The sequence below is a fragment of the Cyprinodon variegatus genome, unplaced genomic scaffold (genome assembly GCF_000732505.1).
Source record: "Cyprinodon variegatus isolate N-32 unplaced genomic scaffold, C_variegatus-1.0 Scaffold83, whole genome shotgun sequence".
In the NCBI taxonomy this organism is placed as follows: domain Eukaryota; kingdom Metazoa; phylum Chordata; class Actinopteri; order Cyprinodontiformes; family Cyprinodontidae; genus Cyprinodon; species Cyprinodon variegatus.
The window spans coordinates 497,728-519,072 of record NW_015150536.1 but is presented as its reverse complement, the minus strand read 5'-3'; the positions used below and the strand labels follow the sequence as shown (position 1 = coordinate 519,072).

Genomic DNA, 21,345 nt, shown 5'->3' with positions numbered 1-21,345 from the left:
AAGACACTGACATGTTTTGCAACATTCTTCACAGAATAGTTTTATTAGCGTTTGGATCTGAACTTTGACTTGGCCACTTCAACCCCATGAAAATGCTATCTGACTATCCATCATGATTCAGAGGAAAAAAGGCTTTCCTATAGTCTAACTCTAAGCCTACCATAAGTGGTATTTCTGTGGTGATGATGTGTGTAGAGCAAAGTTCAGTAGTAGTTTTCAGCTGCTTTAGTCACAGTTTAAAAGCTTTAATCTTGAATTGATCAAATCATACTTTTTTAACTTTCTTTTTGATTTTTTTTTTGAGTCCCTTAAATGACTTTTGACAAACTTAACTTCCCCTTGTTTTATTCATAGAATCTTTCAACATTATCTAAAATTATCCCACCTTGTCCAAATTTTTGGTATAGGTGATTGCCTCTATTTCAGTTCAATCCAGGTGGATAAAATGTGATCTTTCAATATTCATCCCTTGATCTGTTTGGTAGTTTTTCATCCTGATGCTGTTTGGACACTAATTTTCCTTAACAAACCCTTGATTCTTTCACATATTTATATTAAATTACACAAAAGGCAGACTTCTGATTGCGATTTGTTAGATTGAATTTTATTGTGAGGTATCAAAGTAAATGGGCTTAAAAGGTATGCTTTCTTTTTTTTCACAATTCTGTTCTGCTCTGTGTTGGTTTACCAAATAAAACCCCAATAAAAGACTTTCATGTTTTTAGTTATAATGTGACTGAATGATGAAAACCTCAGGGCGTATGATCACTTGTATATTGCACACTGTATACTCCCCACATGATTAGCATACAACATTATCAGGTGTAGAGTTTCTCACCAGGGAATCACAAGGGATTTTCTATTCTAAACAAAGCATGACCATGACAGACCAATGAAAGAGAAGTTTGATGCAACGTCACCAGTTCATGGAAAGTTATAAAGCTCCATAGAAATAAGTAAACAAAAGTCATCAGATGTTTATGTCAGCAGACTCTGTGACAGCCAGTTTAGCTTGGTCAGAAGATGAAGTGGGAGAAAATGGAGGAAACTGTGTTTTAGTGGCAACTCATGATGAATCAGCTTTCTCACTAAGGTCAGATTATGAAACAATATAGAGATTGCATTTTGATTTTAATGTGTCTCGCCATATTGTAAACTGGAATCACTGTATATATTCAGGAGAGTTTTGAAAAGCAGAACAACTGACCCAGCTTTGGAACCACTGATTCTTCATAGGTTCCTTGTTGGTTAGTAATGCAAATAGTTGAGCTGCCTTGATCAGATAAAGGGAAGCTGATGATCTGTCCATTTTCAAATATCACATTCAGAGTGGCATGAGCCCAGTCATGTTCCCTAAGGCATCACATGAGTACAATAAGCCACAGTCTGCTCAGAGCACTTTATTTGGCTCCTCCCTTATTGAATGATATACATAGTAGTCATCTTTATGTAAACTGTTTGTAAAGTTGCTGTTATTAGATTTCTCTGTGGTGAAACTTTAACCTCATAAATTGAGTTAAAGAATATGCAGGGTTATAATATACAGTATTATTCCTTTGCTGTGTCTGGCCTTTGGGAGCCATTAAGAAAGCGTTATCTGGAGCATCCCTGCATCCTCTGCATTACTTTTATTTTTTTTTTTTTCCTGGCCATCTGTTTTACTGTGCTGTGGGTTTCTGCCTATTCAGCACAGTCTCTCCCTACCAGAGACATTAGTGGATTAACAGTCTCTTACACCAGCTGTCAACACATTATTCAACAATGCGGGTGTGATTCTTTCAAAACTGTCACTGTGTGGTTACAGGAAAAAAAAAACCTGAGATAGTTAATTGCACTGATGTTACATATTTATTTTATTGTATTTAGCAAATAATTCACATCAGAGTTTTATTTTAGTCATTTTTGACCTCAGTATAATCTTGTGTACTGTATGCGCCTCAAGAAATGAGATCAGCGTTAAGACTTCGACTTGAGTGTTGCAGTAACAATCAATATTCATTAGTTAAGGCAATGACCTGCAGCCTTTCACTGCCCATTCCTAAGAAGCCATGGACCTTAGGTTTATAGCAGCATCACGAAACTGCAGGAATACAGCCTTACCTGTAAGATACTGTTGTTTCAAGTATGAGAAACTGCCGCTGAGTGTGTTTGATCTCAACTAACGGAAAAAATACATCATTTTGAAGAGGTGTCTGTTATTTTTATCTCACTTAAATGTTTGTTGTTGCGTGGGCATGGTGCGTTCAGCTTCTCTTTCACCTGACAAACAGGAAGGTGAGTGTGTGTGAGTGAACACCACAGGATGTAAGTTACTCATAGTGATCTTTCCACTGAGTACAACTTCTGCACTGTAAGACCACCTTTTTTGACAGTTTATCTCTATATATAGATCCTTTCTGTGTCACTATAACGATTATACGTCAGAAACGCCACATGCTATAAACACACTCACCGATTTAACCTGGTCGTGAGGTTAGAGCATTAGCATGCCTTCTTTTGTATTGCGTATCTATCAGTTCTTGACACTGTACTGTTAAGTGGCTGTCATTCATGTATACAGTATGTCAGGAGTCAATGGGTGAAAGGGAAGGTAAATCCTGGACACGTTGCAAGACAATCATGGAGACACAAAGGACTAACAATCATGAGAAAACGGCTAATATTTTATGTTTCCAGCTGAACTCACAAAAACATTTTGGAATTTTTGATAAAAACATACTTCCAACTAAAAAAGCTTTATGTATGATTTATGCCCAAGGTCTTTTTTCTTCAAGGTAGTAACACTGTGGCTATGATAGCCTGTTAGCAAATGTCACCATAATCCAATCCTTTTGTGATGCAATTCACATGTGATTTGTCATGGTCGTCTGGACGACCTAATTCCAATATTTTCACCCTCTAAAAAAATCGGATTTGAACCACTTTCATATGTGATACTATTGAGTAGTTTTCAAACCAACTCAGGTTTGAAAAGTCACGGCATTTTTTATCCAATATTTAATGAATTGCTAGGGCTGCCATTCCATAGACTTCTATGCAGCTGATTTCTTTGCAAAAGGCTCTTGTTAATAATTGCTCTGTTCTTACCTACCTTTTTTGTTAATGATATGTTTATGTGGCCGTCTGCTCCCATAAACAGAGGTGACTCATCAGCCCACAAATTTCCCTACGATTAAAAAAATTGTCAAAAACTGTCAGAAAGGAACTGCTTTAACTCTTTAATGACAAAGTATAAAAGCTGCAGACATTTTCTCTACACATCTCATTTCCATGTGCAACGTAAGATTGTCAAGTATAACTTAGTCTAACTAGCGATTTATCAAAATGGAAAGTACCAAAAGGTCTGAATACACAAGACATGATTTAGCATTGAATCCACTGAAAGATCAGATCACATGAGGCCGTGGCATTTAGATCTCATTACAGATGCATGGGGCCGGTCAGACCCACATGATTCTCTGAAATTGTGCTTGCATAGCTCAGGCCTGAGATAAACCCTTGGTCTATTCTGGTTGGACCTACAAGGTAACCACAACTATGTAGAAAATACTTAGTAAAAACTCTAAATCTCAACGTAACCTAGCCAGATTTGCCCTGCTTGGAAACATATGTGTATACAGCAAGCAGGGCAGACTTCAACATGCATAATCAATAAAACATTTTAACTAGCAGTGAACTTTATCCAAGATAGGAACTCAGGAATACAGAAAGTAGACAAAGTAAAATAACAATCCTCTTTGAGCTGAAAAACCTCCCAAAAGGTTTAATTAAAGCTACCTTAAAAGCCTATAGTATATAATTTATGTCTGAAACAGGGTTAGAGTAATCCTGTCTAAAATGGAGGTGTAAATTAGAGAGAATATTTCCTTAAATAACTTATTCAGAACTGGATCTTATATACAAGTTGAAAGCCTAGATGAAGATAATAGTTTGATACCTCAGTATTTTTTAGTTTTTTAGTTACCTCATATGCTGTCCCACTTTCTATGGCTAATTTTATGATAACTGAAGGAGTGCCAATAGTCTTATTTAATAAAAAAAAATCAATATTCATACACAAACCCATAAAGTCATTACTGTTGAGACTGATTTACTACTGAGTGCTGGGGGAATGGATTATTCAAAAGAACCATGATTCTGTGTGAATTTGGTATCTCTTTTAGAAAAAACAAGGATTATTCTTATTTTTCTCTACTGGTTAAGATAAATATGCTGCTGTCATTTTAGATTAAGAAGGTTTCCAATTAGATGTGTAGCACATCATATTCTACTCAGTATCTTAGCGTTATGCTTCAAAACACACAGGTCTAATTTAAACCAGGTCTTCTAAAGCAAGGTTCAGAGAAGGAACCCATAAAAAAATCATACATTTCCCATAAAGTTTGATTTAACCACTTAAAATGTCTTTTATTTTAGTAACCCTATTCACCGAACAGCTATGTATCTAAGTTTCCACACACCAAGGTGATTTTTTTTTTCAAGCCTTTATTTCTCTTAACTATCAGGATAAATAACAGGTTTTAACATAAAAGATTAAATTTTTTTTACTATTAATATGTCACCTGTGTCATAGTTTCAAAAAGTGAATTCATTTTAGCTACTATAAAGACAAAGGGTTGACTAGATGATAGAGCTTTTCAATTAATCAATTACCTTTAATTGATATCTTCTAAATCCAAGGCCTTGAAATCTGAGGCTATGGTCTTGAGCCACATTGTGTGTGTGTGTGTGTGTGTGTGTGTGTGTGTGTGTGTGTGTGTGTGTGTGTGTGTGTGTGTGTGTGTGTGTGTGTGTGTGTTTTGTTTTTTCTTTACAATAGGGCACAGATATTTAATTTACTGAAATTTGTTTTTTAAAAGAAGAGTCAGATGAACTCAAATGATTTACAATATTTGTGTGTTTCAGCTGGGCTTGCACAAAGATGTTCATTTTGACAGAAGGAAATCCAAAAACTGGTGTTAGGTGACACCTGTGATCATAATTGCTGACTGGCAAGATTATGCCTCCTAAGGGAAGTATATTTTTGCAGCGCTAGGGTTCAATAGTCAGATGGGGAAGCCATAAATGTGAAAGATCTTTAAGGGAAATAAATGTGCAGCTCTGAACAATGCACGAGGATGTAGTGGGTCTAAATTAAATGTCGTGGGAAGGGGAAGGTTATGATGAAACCCTTCTTCCTGAGAGGAAACCAGGATTGGACAAGTAATCCTCCTAAAGTGTAACTTTTCCTGCAAGCACTCATGTGGGCTGTTGGTTTCAGCCTTGGCTGCAGCTCTTGAGGAAGAGTATTACAATAGTTCCCTCACACAAGCATTAATGCACTCAGACGCATACAGTGGAGGGGGTGGAGAGAGAAGAAACCCTTGAGAAAACAGAAGTTACTAATTAGGTAAAATTGTCCCAGAGCAATTGGATGTCTGGCTGAATTCTTCCTCTCTCTGCTTTCCTCTCCTCTGCCTGCCTGTCTCCAGATGTTTGACTTCCTGCATGGTTTCACTTTGGTTTAAATGCTGATTAATGTTCTGTTATCACAGCGTGAGACATTAGTGCTTATTATTAGTGAAGATAAATAATGAGCCAAAGCCGTATGTTTTGCACTGTTCCATTTTAATTAATAGGGATAAAAATGAATAGCCGAAATTAATCACTCATCTTAATTTCAGTTCTTCTGATATAAATAAAACGTGCCACCAACATGAATGAAATTCCATTCTAACTACATCCACATCATTGCAGGAAAATAGGAGGCTACTCCTCAAACTGGCTACCACACAACTAAATAACTGTGGGAACACACCAAAGAGGCCGCAGCCACCAAATTCCCCGGATTCATTTTCAACCAAGCAGCAACAGGAAGCAGCGAAACAATTCCAGTAACTCTGAAACTCACAAAACCCACAGGAGGCGCTGCCGTTGTCGCATGTGCCACTCCATGTAGCTACACACCTGGACAAAATCAAGTGGCCTGTGTGGAGTTCACAGGACCACAACAAACAGCCTTTTCTCTGTGGTTTCCATTATAAATGTACATTTTTTATCCTCTGTTTCATTTTTATATTACGGAAGAACTGCTGCCTTTCCTAGCGCCCATGGGATGTCATCTTAGGAAAACAAAAAAGGAATAAAGAATTATATCTGTACTCTTTACCAAATTTCATATGTTTTCTGTGGACTCCACACAAAACGTTGAATTGTAATGCAGGGAGGTGACATAATAAACTAATCAGATTTCATTGATGTTCACAATAGTTCCCTGGATTGCTTAGAATATCTGGAAATTGTTTTCATGTTATTATTTAATCCTGATGTTAATGTCAGAAAGGCTTGTGTAAAGATATCAATAGAAACAGGTCTACTCTGGAAAATGTATTGGTTACCTTTACATACATCAGAAATTGTGTAACACCTCATTCTCAGTCCATAAGGTTTTATAAGATGTCATCTCATCCTTTCTCATCCATCAGTGTGTGAGTGTGTGCGTGAATGGGTGAATGAATGTAGTGTAAAGCGCTTTGGTCAAGTCTGCTGACTTGAATAAAGGTGCTATATAAGTACATGCCATTTACCATTTACCATACAGCTTTATGTCATTGGAAGATTTTTAATCTCGCCTGGGAAACTAGTGACAGGTAAAATTCACCCAGAATTAAATGGTTGTATTTCGGTAAATTGAAAAATATTATCAACAGGTCTAAGTGTTAAACATATCAATAAAATTAATTCAAGTTAAGTTGACCTGTTTTTAAAACACATTTTAAAATTGAGGCTGTTTAAGCTAGAGAAACCTATGTTAGAGTAGCTTAACAGCTGATCTGCAGGACAAAAGGTTGGTCAATGTCTTGAACAGAGTTGAAATATTGAGACTTTGGCTGTGTCTGAACGTCCGCCCTGACCCCTTAATCCCTCAATCACCATATAGAGCAAGGACCATATAGTGGACTCAGTTAACTTATCGTTCTGACAGATGATCACTACTTTTGGCCCCCCTTGGTCACTCCACTGCACATATTGAGTAGAAACCCATTTCCTTTATTTATGGAACCATTATTTATCCTGCATTTGCTGCTATTGCACTTCTGGTTAGACCTAAACTTCATTTTGTTGCCTTGTACCTGTATCTGTGTAATGACAATAAAGTTGAATCGAAATCGAAAACATTGCCTGCACCATCTTTGTTATTAGTTGCTGCTGTCAGGTAGTGACAGCCTATGGCGTTTGCGGGCCGCTGTGACAGCAAATCCCATAATGTTCTGCGAGGAGAGCTCTACTTGCAAAGCAATCGGGATATATCTGCTCATCTAGCCACCATGGATGATCACTACTTTTCAAGGTGCATTGTGAGAATCGTTGAGTTCACTACTTTTTCATCCACTAGACATTCGGACACTCTTTTAAAATGGCATAATCACTATATAGTGCCCTATAATGTGATTAGGGTGGACATTTGGACACAGCCACCGTTTTTAACAATGCATAGTTTCTCAGACTTCTATTTAGAGAAATTATTCACTTAATTTTCTGTTATACTTTCTGAATTTACTTGTTTGATTCTCTAAAATCATAGAAGACAGCAACAAATCATACCCTTAAGCTGCAATGTATCATATCAACAAGAGTTAATGATTTAGTAGGAATTAGCTTCCTGTTCACACATCAAGCCTTTCTGACACTTTTACTTGTGTCAACCCATTAACCCAGTAGAAAATAAATACTAAAATCTGAAAAAAGCTAAACTCCATGATTTGGAAGATTATCTCTGATAAATGACTCAACAAAAAGAGTCTATTGTGTAAGACTGACAGCGAGAGAAACGGCCTGAGAGTTTCAGTCCAGTATTCTGCTTTGTGCTCCTAATAGGAACCAGAGGCAGACTTGTAAAAGGAAACACACATTTCCTGTAGGACTGCTAGGTGACGTACATCAGAGCGAGCGATAGGCTTATTGCAGCTTTAGCAGGCCGGAATGTGACATCAGCAACTGGATCTTGCATGAAGCATAAACCACAACAAACACAAGTACACAGTCATAAACATCAGAGCCGGACCAAGACATGGTCCAGGGTCAGTGGAACAGAAACAGAGGAAGAGAGCAGACTTCTTTAGCAGTGCCACCCACTTTGCTCTTGACTCATGTTCTTTAAGGGTTTATGGATGCAGCAGTAGGGGGGGAAACACATGGCCCTCTAAGGGAACATAATCACTTCAAGTGCTCTTAAATAAGTGTCCTTGTGTTCTTAAAGACCAAAGATGGTGCAAATGTAAGCATGAGGCACTTGAGAATACGTTTCAGCGTCAGGCTACTTTTTTAAATAAGATTTTTATTATCAATGAAGCTGATAAAGCAGCCTTGTCTAAAGACATGGTGATACAGGAAGGTAGAAGTCAGGGAAAAGCTTAGACTTCAGGGCTGTAGATCATCTCTATAAAAAGGAAGGGTTTCTAATTTCATTACATAAACTTAAAATGTCAAATCTAATTATTAAGTGCAGTTGTTGACTAAAATCTGTTATTTTATTTTGGATTATTGTGGATTATTTCCAGAATGGAAGGAGGGCGAGGGAAGAGAGGTCATCTGAAAGTGTAGTTTTGATTAAAGGAAATGAATCACTTAAATAACATAAAATTGAAATTGGATATGATTGTTTATAATCGTAAACTTTCTAAAAGATTTAATCAGACTCAGAGCAATAGCTGGGTTTTCAGAAAGAGTTATCTATGCAGATATGATGGTCTCTCAGGTACTCTGGCCTCCACATTTCTTGGTGGCAATTCTACAAAAGCATAAAATAAAATTTTAAGCATTTTATGTTCTTTAATGCAGTTGTATAATCTCATATTGAAAGACACATTGGGCTTTTTACCCAATGTTTTTGTTGTTTCTTTTGGTACCAATAAGTCATAATACAACATTTACAACAAAGACTTGAAATGTGTTCATAAATCTAAATAGTGTTTGAGTTTCACTTCCTGAAAATGTACAAAAACTAAGAAATAACTTTTTCACTATATTATAACTTCAGAATAAAACTTAACCTCATATTAAACAATTATAAAAGGTCACATTTAAATAAAAAGTAAATATAGACAATTTTTTTCTCTAATGAGGACATTTAAATAGTTTTTTCTTTCTCTCGAAAGATGTCTGCCTCACTTCCTATAGGAAAAAAACCTTTTTGTATGAATTAAAAGAATAAAACATATTCTGCCAGTGGTTTTAAATACCTTGAAATAGCTGTATATTTTTGCTTTAACTGCTGGTCCATGAAACACATCCTTATTAATATGGAATGATTGCTTTCATGATAGTTTGAGAAAAAATACAAACCAAAACGACAGGGAAGGCTTCATGAGGTGCCCTTCGTACGAACAACAATCTAAGGCAGTAATCACATTGGTGAAGGGAAATTTGGTGTATTGCCAGTGAGGTACAGACCTCTGTGTTCTAATATAAGGTGATAATCTAACACTGAGGTTGCTGTGGGGTATTTTAGAGGCTTACTGTTGTTTGTTCTTTTGTAGATCCTATTAAAAATGTCTACTTTATCATCAGATAAGATGAAAGAGCATATCTAAATGTATTTCTTCAAATTAGATTCGGAAAAAGTTTTAAAATAATATTTTTAATAAGAAATGGCCAGAAAAAAAAAAAAATCACCTTTTGGATTCAGTAGTGGAATTAAACAGTGTAGTTTTTGGATGCTTAGTTCTTCTATGATGTCCTATTTGTCTTCAACTTGAAGTGTAGTCTTATACTAGAAGTAGAGAGTATTTGGTTTTATTTGGATGATCAATTCGTTAAATATTTGAGGCCTTTACGTATTAAAAGAATATCAATACACAACTAGCAGATCACCAACAAGCCAAGCCGGAAGTCTATTATCTGTTATATCTTTGCAAAGATTCAGTGCTGAGCAGGACAGATATTTTTGTTTTGTTGTTTTTATTTGTTAGTGTTTCCACAGCTCAAATAGATTGGAGTCTAAGTTACATTTGAATATCTTTATTTCTACAAAGAGGTTTTGTGAGTTTGTTCAGTTATTTTTTTTAATTTTTAAAGGTTTCAGATCTTCATCTTTCTCCTACTGATAAGCATGCTTCACAAGCTTTAACAACAGTGTAGGTCTCTTACTCAATGTCCTGACAAGCGTTTCCTTTCCTTATCTAGAGAGGAACCTCAGAACATACAAGGACATTCAAAGTAGATAACACCAAAGGCTTTTTCAGCTGTCCTGTTTTACTTGTTGATGAATACTTGCAACATGTCTCCATAATGCAACCTTACAGATTCAAATGTGTCATCACATTAGTATTTGAAACAGCTCTGTCGATAACCAAGTGCCAGCTTTTCTGGAAGGTTGCCTGTATTTTTGTTGCTTTGCACATACTGGTGAAGCAGCTTTTTTAGTCACTCCATCCCAACTATTCTGCCTTTTTATTTATATAGCTTTTTTTTTTTTCTGTTTTTGTTCTGCATTTTAAATCTGTGTTTGCATGCTGTAAGATACTCATCTCTAAGTAACTTACTCAACCTTTGCCTGTTTTGCATATCTTGTTTTAAATCCGTATATATTCTTAACACAGGAAGCTTTCTTTCCTTTAAACATCTCTCATTCATCTTTTTTGTATTATTTTAGTTTTGTAAATCATAGGTTTGTTTTGACAGTGTATTGATAATCGTATGTTAGTGCTTGCAGTTTTTAACAGCAACGACCTGAAAAACCAGAAAAACCTGTGTTGTCTTCAACATTTGTTTCTCACTTTTGGAGTCACGTACCAATTTTGGACCTATTACCCTTTTGTCTGCCACAGCAGCTTTAACTACAGCACATACAGTCATTATTTTTCTTAGAAGACTGACATTTAGTCACTTCAACAAAGCAGAATTTTAGGAATGCAGCCGAGTAAATAAAAAAAGGCCTGAGGTGTATTCTGCCGAGGTGAACCACAAAAACTCTTTGCTGTTGACACTAAAGTTTTCACCTCACCCCAAATGTATACTGAAGCCATGATTCTAGGAGTCAGCAGCAGAGGTTTTATCACAGCAAGTAGGATTTATCAGGCTGCATTTGTGAACAGGCAGAATTTAAAACACTCTAAGTTAACTATTACAGTGCTGGATTTACTCATAACCCATGATGGTCTATAAAAAGGCCTTTCAGTCAGAAGTTTGGTTAAGAAAAATCAAAAGTTTAAATTTTCAGAAGAGGGAAACCCCAGACTCAAAGTGATGCAACCTTGTCATTACTTTGAGCAACACTTCAGACTTTCTATCAAATCTAAACCCAGAGACTGATGACCATTGAAAACTGTTGATTTTGGGTTTTGCAAAACCATTTTTGGGCTCTTTTTTTAAATACCAATTCTTGTAAATTTTCTTTAGACTGCACTAAGAGCCATTTTAATGGTAAGGTTCACCAGGTTCGTTTTTCCTAAAATTGAAAACATTCTGATATTAAAATAGGCTCAAAATGTCAGGCATACAAAAATAAATTGAAAGAGAAACAATTTAATTCAGTTTATTTCTATAGCGTCATCTCAAGGCACTTTACAGTTCAACCAGATCATACAATCAAATTGATTCAAAGTTTTCCATCCATGGAAAACCAGTTGATTGCATCGACTTATTGACTCGAAGGCAATCCCTCACACTAAGCATGCTTGTAGCAACAGTGGAGAGGAAAAACTCCCTTTTAACAGGAAGAAACCTCCAGCAGAAACAGGCTCAGTGTGAGCGGCCATCTGCCGAGGCCGACTGGGGTTCAAGGAGACAGAAGCAGGGATACAAAAAATAGCTGTAAAAGGCGGCCACGTCCAGGAAACACACAGCCAGGCAGACGAGCTCTGAGATAGGTCCCATGTCAGAGGATGAAGAGAGTACATCCAGCCAGTCACAGTCAGAGAAACAGGTCTGAACTGGAAAACAGGCCGATCTCCAGCATCTATACACAGGCCCCCAACAGCGCTGATCTTCAGCAGTAAACATGTTTTGCCAGCTCCAAGGTCAGATTGAGGATTTGCCCATTCACTTTGTACTAGGAGACATTAGCTTTTTTTTTTCCCCCCAGGCCATTTTGAGTCCTGTGATGACATTTTCCCTCCCCAAATCTTGAGTTGTGCTCTTCAGGGTAAACCTACTTTGATGACCAGACCTTTTGAATATGCTCTACTTTAGGCTTTTCTATGCAAGAAAAAAAGGAAAAAAAAAAAAACATGGCTACCTTCACCCTCTGGAGATTCCTTAATTTTTAAAGCCTAACATGGATGTTTAAGGTTTAATAAGGACAATTCCTTCAAAACAGTAAAGGTGTGTTGTGATTACCTGCCATTACTTTAAACAATAACCTTTATTTAACCAGGACTCAAACTCCATTAAAATAAGGATCAAGAATAGAGGGATTTTTCCCTCATTTACATTGAACTTTTGCCCCCCATTTGCAAAATATATCTTCTAGCACATTAAAAAGGGAACTAAATCATTATGATTCACAATTAGGTTTTTGGCTGAAAATGTCTTAAGAAAGCACGTATATGGTGATGAATTAGGCCTTGGAAGAGACCAATCAGTTCCAAAACTACATCGAAAAAACCTAAAGTACAAATAACTAATGCTAGATATCAGCAATGATATCAGAGGTAGGAAAACAGTAAAGTACAACTCAGAGAGCCAAGAAGTTAATTTTTGATAAACTTTATTTTTGTCCCATTTCCCCCCCCAAAACATTACATACAAAAAAAAGGTGATCTGAACCAAATATTTCCTTGTGTCAAGATCTCAACATTTACACAATAAATAAAAAAAACATGTATAAATAAAAAAATAAATAAAGACATTATGTGCCAAAAAATTATAGACTCTTCTGAATTGGCAGATGGCTTTCACAACACTGGGTGTTTTCATGGAACACACAAGCAATACTTTGCATTCCAGGTCACAGTTTTAAAGGATACAACTCTGGATCAAGAAAGCAATGTAAACCAGAAGGAATACAGTACAACAGAATACAAGGTTTTCTTTTTTTCCCTTAGAGGATATTACTGGGCTATATACTCATCAGTTGTTCTAAAAGCTTATACTAGGTAGTGAGCGTAGTGCCATTGGATTTACTTTTAGACTTGGCTTGAAGTGTAAAAGTAAAATCCACTGTTAAAAACCCATCTGAAATCTTGCTTGTAGCCAGCTCGACATTCATCAAAGGGTTGTTATTGCACTATACAGACATCCCTCAGAAAGGCACTTTTATTCAAACCTCCACACCCTCAGATTCCCAACCAACGCTGCCTTGTTTACTGGCGCTTGCGTTAGAGGACGCACATTCACCTACTGCGAGTGAAATTAAAAACAGAATCATTTTTAAAACCAAAAACCTTTAATATTTGGTTAAAACATGTAGAATAAAATTTAAACGAGTGAGTATAAAAAAAATGTAGTCATCAAAAATAGTTAAAGGAAATAAAAGTGCAAAACAGTGTTTGTCCCTGTAGCATCTTGTGTACCGCCTCAGTGAAATTCGCGTCAAGAAAATGACTGTTTAGTGACATTGCAGGAAAAGAAGCAATTATTTTAGCATCGCCTTCATTGGATGAGCCTGGAAATATCGTGCGTGTGAGGTTCAGATCTTCAGTGATCTGTTGGCTCATTTTCAGAGAACAGAAATAAAACAAAAAACAAAAGAATGTGCACCATGTTCCATAAAGGCCAGAAACAGACTGAGGGTAGGAGGTTCTCTCAATTCAAACTATTCCAAAATCCAAACGCAACTCAGCTTAAAAAAAAAAAGGATCACAGTTGCAGTCTACAGGGAGGAAGAGCTTGCTGATGAAACGCTTTTCTGGGAAAAAAAAAAAAAAGTGAGCCTCACTGCATTTCAATCACAAGATCAACCCTTTTCACTCGCAAGCAGTTTAAACAGTTTGTTTCTTTTAGTGTTCTTGGACCTTTGAGAAACCGTGCCTGCCAGTCAGTCGCCGGCTGAACAGTTGCAGGGTCATAGGCGTTCAAAGATCCAGTGGTTCTGAGTAAGAAAAGGAACGTTAAGCGGCTCTTCATGGTCGCCCTCTCCATCATTTCAAACTGGGTACCGATCCCTTCTTTCAGGTATCTAAACCTTCCAGGTGGATACCATTCGAGGCAAGAACTGGTAGGCACAAACCCTTCAGGCAGAAGCTTCTTTGGGTAACTTCACAGTTGCTCAACATTGTCAAGGTCATTCAAACCAATCACCCCGGCAACGACAGTCCAGGTTAGATTGTCACTCACTCAATTTGAGCAGCTTTTCATCAGTTAAAAAAAAAAAAAAACAGGCTTTACCCGCCCTCTGCTCTGCCTGGAGAAAAGTAAACAAAAATAGCAAAGGCCAGTAAGGGAGAAAAGGAAGTCCGTAACTGGTTTGGCTGCTTCTAAAGCATCTTCCACTCCGCCTATGGAGCACAGGGTTGTGCTCTCAGGCATCAGTGTGGTGCTGGAGCAGCTGGACCACATATTTGAGTCGGTAGCGTAGGTCAGCGGTGCAGCCCAGCTCATTTAGCATGCTGAGGAGGTAGGTGTACGAGACACGCTCCCGGCTGATGTAGGTGAGCAGGTAGGCGTCGTCGGATGACTTGGACAGAATGATCTTTGTGTGGTCTGTGTAGAAGTTCACCTAAAGAGGAAGATTCAAAAAAATTATAATAAAAATTAGGGTAAGACAAGACTTTCGCTAAGCCGCTCATTTGTTTGTTGCATTTATGAATTTGTCCGAACCTGCAGGGTGCCGTTATTGAAGAGCATGACAAGAGCGTGGTCAGTCTTCACCCACTGAAGCAGAAGAGGAGGAGGTCCAGAGCTGTGCTCCTCACAAGGGAGATCTCCACCCTGAGGAGAAGAGTAACATTTAGTTTCATTCCACTCCCTCCTGCTTGGGTTTATTAACCAGAGGAAAGACTCAATACCTCCATCAGGTTCTGCTCCATGTAGTTTGCCATGTATTCAACAATCTGTTTCTGGCTGCGAAGCTGCTCGGGTAGTGACTGAGTTGGGAATGTGAAGTGTTTGTTGTTGGTCAGGCAGTAGTGAACAGTCCTGATTGGAAGTGAAACAATAGGATTAAAGAAAATCATTGCAGCCCAACTTCTTCTTGAAATGCCTTTCAGAAACACTCACTTGCGTTGGTCACAAAGGCTGAGATGTATTCCCTCATTGAAGAGAACGCCAATACTTTGGTTTGAGAGTTGGTAGCCGAAACCGTACTTGTTGGAGTAGTCAACCCATTTTGTGACCCACAGGAAGGAAGGAGGCCTGGACAAACAGGGAGGGTTTCTGGAAGCTGGGGAGAAGGTGAAGAAAAAGGACAGGGTTGAGAAAAGTCCCCAAGTAAACTTCATTCAAATAAGATATGAATGGGATATTAAAAAAAATAATAATTCACAGCATCAAGCGTGTTTAGAGATACATGAGTCAGCAGGTATTTTCAAGGACTTTTATAGCTGAGGCAAAAGGCCTTTAGGGAAACAAATGATCCTAGAAGTCTGCCATTTGCATTAATGATTCTGCACCAACCCTCAAAGGTGAACAGTAATGCTTCACTGTGACAAACCCACATGATTAATGGCCGAGTGCTCCACTCACCTGCAGGCATGGTGGCCAGGCAGTTGTTAAGCAACTTCATGGCAACTTCAGCAACGGCTGCAGGAGTCAGGACATCCTCACATGCTGGAGTGAAAACAAGCAATACGCGTTTAAAAAAAAAAAATAGGCAAAGAGTAAAAAGGTACAAGAAATGAGATTTAAAAAAAAGATAAACCTACGTTCAGTGCTGCTTGCCATAGTGCCCTTGAAAGAGCGGGAGATTGACTTCCTGGATTCCTCCTCAGCAGGAGTCTGTTCCAGAGGCACAGGGTTGACCAGCTGACCAGCAGGAGAAGGCTCCTGAGAGGGAAAACCCGTGATGATTAATATCACTATCAGAAAAAAAAAAGCTAAAACTGAACACAGGATGTAGCTAAAGAATAGCCACTGGGGACATGCTCAAGACAAGAATGAGTCACCTCATGCAGACTCTGAGCTTGAGCTGCAATGTTGCAACATCTACCACATCATGAATAATTGGTTATGATTTGTTACTTTAAGATTGTTCAGCCCACTTGCATTTGAAAAGAGAGTAAACTACTTTTGCTTGCATCTTTAGTTTCCAATATCACCTATCCAGTCATTTGTTTTATTACTCATCACAAAAACTAAGAAAAGGCACCAAAAAAAAAGTCTAATTAGAAAACAAAAATAAAATGAATGAGTTAAATGAGTAAATCAGTTTTTATCTCAATTACGCCGATCGATCAAGACGCATTCAATTCTTTAAAAGAATGTGGCTCCATTCAGGCTATATAAATAGAAACTGAACCAGCCTGATTGGGGGCGGGGCCAACTCAGCACCCTGCTACTGTGGCATTTAGGATAGTCATCCGCAAGCAGAACAGGGACTTTTAGAAAAAGCACATTGTGTGCACGCACATATCTTCAAAGAAAATTGTGACGAAGAACCAAATGCAAGTCAATTTTTTTTCTTGCTCGTGTATACTGGATGACATAGGTAACATGTTTGTCCCCCCCCCCTCGTCCCTTCAATTGATTCAAAAAGGAAACCTTAATGTTGAAGAAGCTTTCTCAAATAAGCCAACATGCTGTGATACTGTAGAAGTTTTAAGCTGCCAGAATGCTTGCCAAATTTCTCCTTTTAATTAAACCAGGAAGCCATTTTACAGTAAGAACAAGGGAATAATAAAAAAAAGAAAAAAATAGGCTGAGAGGGTTACCTCATTGGCTCCCACTGTTTTGTAGCTTATCTGCCGGTTGATGGAACACTTAACGATGCCAGACACTAGCTTGGAAATATCCTTCTCATCTTTTTCCTCGCATGGACTCTTCTCCGCTGTGAAAATAGTACTAATTAGGAACGACCCTTTGAAATATTTTGATAAAAGGTTTTTAGAGGTTTAATTTCAAACAGTTCATGGACGCTGCTGACGCGTTACCTTTCGACTTCTTCTTCCCAAAGAAGCTCTTGGCCACTTTACTGAAGAATTTCTTGGCAGGGCTTGGAGGATGAAGCTCTGGTACCATCGTACAGCTGCTGGTTGGAAGTTTGTCAGGTGTAAAACCCTTTAAAAAAAAAAGATATATTATTCATCTTTATCATGCTACTAAACACACAAGATTAGGTCGCCATATTTCTCCCTACAATAACATTGCTGACATACTTTGGTGAAGAATTCATGATTGAGGATCTGATCCAGGGTCAGTCTGTCGGTGGGGTTTTTCTTCAAGATACCAGAGATGAGTTTCTGTGCCGCAGGGGAGATGGTGGAGGGAATAGTGTACCGAACTTCCTTTATACACTTGTACGTCTCTTTCAAGTCCAGTGTCTCAAAGGGAGGGTTGCCACACATCAGAGTATACCTATGAAGAAGAAACCACAGCTGCTTTCTGTCCGTTTGAAAAAAAATGCCTGCAGTTAACAAAGAAAAATGGACACCAAACCAAACTTACATGACGCATCCGAGCGACCAGACGTCCGACTCTGCGCTGTGACCCTGTCTGTTGAGGACCTCGGGGGCCAAGTAGTTGGGAGTTCCACAGATAGTTCTGAGAAAATAGGTGCATGCTTGAGTACAGAGTAAAATCCAGAACAGTTTCTATTGTGCAAGCGGGACAAAGAAAAAGAACAAGCTGAAGCATTTTGTTTTTCCTGACACACTCATTCTGGTATGCCACAGGAAGATGTCAAATCACTGAAACTGTGATCTAAGCCCTACATTCAACTGCCACTTGGAAACTGGTTCAGTCAGTTACTTGCAGGAGGAGGAAACTGCTTAGCATTTGATGTAATGGTTTTAGGTTAAGCTACTTTGCAAAAAAAAAAAAAAAAAGCCATTTGAGTCATTTTCCAGCTAAGATGCAAAACTGTATCTCAAGTGAAAAGTTTCAAATTATTTATAATTCTGTAGACAAGATAAACCAAAAACTCACTTTTTCCTCTGTTCAACCGTCTCCAACTTGGCAGCAAGACCAAAATCTCCCAGTCGCAACTCCATGTTCTCATTGATGAAGAAGTTACCTGAAAGAGACAAAAGCCTCTAATAAAACTGCATTCCACACATGACAGAAGTATGACTAAAGCCCTATCAGATTCCCAGGATGCCTTCGTGTGTCCTGTGGCTGCTGCTCGACACGTACCTAGTTTGAGATCTCTGTGCAGGATCCCCCGGCTGTGGAGGTACTTCAGACCGGATATAATCTGCCTGAGGTAATATCGCACCTCTGGCTCTGTCAGAGTGCGTCTCTCCTTCCAGATGTGTGCCAGGGACTACAAAGACAGGGCAAAGAGCAGGCCGTCAAACCTCTAATCAGTTTCTCAGAAGCACACATGCACCGAAGTAGCGAGGGTTATTGGGGGAATAACAAGGCATGACTCAAATTTTGCAAAAAAAAAAACTGCAGTCTAGGTTACACTTTAACTTGAAAGGAAAATACCCTTAGTGCTAGCAAAACAAATACTGTAACTAAAGCTCCACTTTCATACATAGATCAGTTTGTAAGACAGCAAAATCTGCTTATTTTCCGTTGGATAAAAGGCAAAAATATTTCCCAATATATATAAGGCCAAGCTAAAACATCACTCTACTGAAAAATTTAAGAGTTTAATAAATACATGCATAAAAAAAGGGACAGGGACTAATATACTAGTTTGAGTCTAGTATCTAATAAATACTTCAATCTTTTTAAAATGATAATCTGTTTGTTTTGGGCAGGGATCAGTGCACATCTACCTATTATGAAAAAGAATAATGGGAATAATTAGCAGAATCATGCAGAGCACCTTTAAGAGAGTATTAATAAAGGACTGAAATAAAACTTGAGGACTAACAGAGCTCTGTCAACAGTGGGTTAAAAGTAAAATAAATAAATAAAACAGGAGCCAAGAGTCTGCGCCTTAAGAAGCTGTGCCGAATCATTCTGGAGAATTCCAGCATCTCACCTTCCGACTGCAGAGCTCCAGGAATATGTAGATGTTTTCACTGTCCTCGAAAAAATGGGAAAATTTCACCACATGCTTGTGCGACAGGGATCTGTGAAGGTCGATCTCGTTGGTAATCTGTCAAAATTAGACAACAGATCAGTTAGATTCATTACATGTTCTGATCCGAGGATTATGCAATCGCCTTCTAGCATAATAAGATGCATGTACCTTTTCCCTCTGGTGGGGCTTGGAGACTCTGCTCTGTGGAATCACCTTTACTGCATACATTTTGTTGTTGGAAAGGTCTGTCATTTCATAGCATCGTGCAAATCCGCCCTTTGGGAAAGGAGAATAAGGAGTTACAAATGGTTAAAACTTTAACATGGATATAAATAAATCAACCCTACTGGATTAATAATTCAGCTGAGGGAAGCTTTAAACAAAAATGATTCATCATTTGTAATTTAGCAGCTCCTAATAAGGCACAGGGGCATAGAAAACATGCCTAATGTGCTGAATGGATCATCTGATAATAAAGCTAAGCAGTAGCCTGGAGGAGGAGGGGGGTGTTATAGCCCTTTGAATCCTACAAGCAGGTGTTTATTTCTGCATTTCCTTCCACATACTGAGGAGATGTGAAGGATGAAGCAGACTGCACTGCTGCATTCATTAACCATGAAAGTGACGGAGGGGTTTCCAGCTCTGCAGCAGGAGGGGGGTCTGGCTCACTGCCCGCAGCAGCAGCACATACATGACATGATGGAGCAACACGTTGAGACAAAAAAAGACTTCAATTCATTCATGTGTCATTTCAACCTGACATCAGATGGGATTAAAAAATCCATATAAGGTAAAAGAAAATATATAAAAAAATGGTGTATTCGTCATTCCTAAGATTTTTGGTCGGGTTTCGGTGTTGCAAACAGGAGCTGGACACACCTTGCGTCTGATTCATTCATTGAAAAAACGCGCACAGCAGGAGGGAAGATGTGGGCTTGATTAAACACGTCCACTACGAGCCCCCCGCCCCCCCGGGATGACCAACATACATGACTGAAACGCTCCTCATCACTTCTAATCTGCGTCTTAATCGCAGCTGCCGCATAGTTTGTTCAGTTTCAGTGTAAAATAGATTCTCAGGAGCAAACTGGTCAAACAGGATCCGCGTGGAGGAGTGAGCCTTGCCTTACCTTGCCTAGAAGCTTCCCTTTACTGTAGGACCTTCCCGTCTTAGGGTCCATCACCACCTGCGCCACCTCAGGTTTGCTTTCGGGTTTATTCCTGCTGTTTTTGGTCGAGGCGGAGGGCGGGTGGTGGTGTCCGCGGTCCGGGATAGGTTTCAATAAATCCCCGTTCATGTTGTGACACGGTTTAGGCTGCGCCGTGATGAAGTAACCGGTATCCATAAAATCTATAAATCTGTTTTTTGGTTTTCCTTCTTCCTGCGTTTTTTCTCAGAAAAAATTCGTAAAGATCCGTTTATTGCCGAACAACTCCGGCAATCTCTTTCTGGCGTGTCTGGGCACGGATCCGCGACGATATATACCCCGGTGTGACGTCAGGAGAGGGGATGGACGCAGGGAGGAGGGGCCCGGTATGGCAAGCCTTTCAACATTTATCAGCTTAATCGTGTATGTGTTTAAGATATCCCAGAATTTCTAGTCAAAATAAACATTTCAAAAAGTCAAGTTAATAAATGTTGAAACGGCTACCTGCAATCTGTTAAGATTTCTACTAATCTGAAACTTTAATCTTACTTACAAAGGGTCTTTTTGACACCCTGCAATTCATATTCTGGTAGGAAAAATAAACTTTGGGAAAACTATTGTAGGAATGTATTTTCTGATCAGGAAGCGTCTCATTTCTGGGATTTACTGATAACACATGAAAGGAAAAAACTTTGACTAAATGTCAATACAGCCTGAAGGAGAAGAAAGTTCAGATGATCTATGCGTATAAGAAGAATGAAAGTGTGAAAAATCCTGCTATAAGTAATCTTCTGAAGTTGTACATGTTTAATCAAAATTATTCAAACTTATCTTCATTTCAGTTTTCTATCTGACCCTCTCTACCGAGACTTGTAAGAGATAGTTAACTTTATGAGCCTAATCCTGAACTACATCAGCAAGTTTCTGAAACATAAAACAAGCTGTCATTGCAACGTGCCTAACAAAAACAACTCCCAATCTAAATAACTCGTTAACAAGCTAAGAATTCCCCTGAGTGAAAATCTCACAGGCCTTATAGAAAGTCGACCCCTGGTGGAGAAAACTTTGCAAAACCTAATCTATACTTGGTGATTTAAGGCCTTCATTAAAGAAATAAATGCACAAAAAGTCAAACTCCCCAAAGGC

General features: G+C 38.4%; 1 protein-coding gene across 1 annotated transcript; it reads right to left on the bottom strand.

Moving 5' to 3' along the window:
- Positions 1–13,011: 13,011 nt before the first annotated feature.
- Positions 13,012–20,500, bottom strand: plk3 (polo-like kinase 3). Its single transcript, XM_015373237.1, has 15 exons — positions 20,182–20,500; positions 19,220–19,327; positions 19,010–19,126; positions 18,208–18,337; positions 18,001–18,088; positions 17,521–17,616; positions 17,232–17,430; positions 17,007–17,133; positions 16,788–16,903; positions 15,783–15,903; positions 15,604–15,687; positions 15,139–15,301; positions 14,928–15,057; positions 14,740–14,850; positions 13,012–14,638 (listed from the first exon to the last, which is right to left on the bottom strand). The coding sequence occupies exons 1-15, from the start codon at positions 20,395–20,397 to the stop codon at positions 14,441–14,443; spliced, it is 2,004 nt and encodes a 667-aa protein (XP_015228723.1). The 5' UTR covers positions 20,398–20,500; the 3' UTR covers positions 13,012–14,440.
- Positions 20,501–21,345: the final 845 nt, after the last annotated feature.

What these genes read in the sequence shown, in the direction of transcription:
- plk3 (XM_015373237.1), bottom strand. Translation starts at nt 20,397, where the DNA reads ATGGATACCGGTTACTTCATCACGGCGCAGCCTAAACCGTGTCACAAC. An exon ending in AGCCCCACCAGAGGGAAAAG is followed by an intron (nt 19,127 to 19,219) that starts GTACATGCATCT and finishes TAATTTTGACAG; the next exon opens with ATTACCAACGAGATCGACCT. An exon ending in AGCCTTTGTGACCAACGCAA is followed by an intron (nt 15,058 to 15,138) that starts GTGAGTGTTTCT and finishes ACTTCCAATCAG; the next exon opens with GACTGTTCACTACTGCCTGA.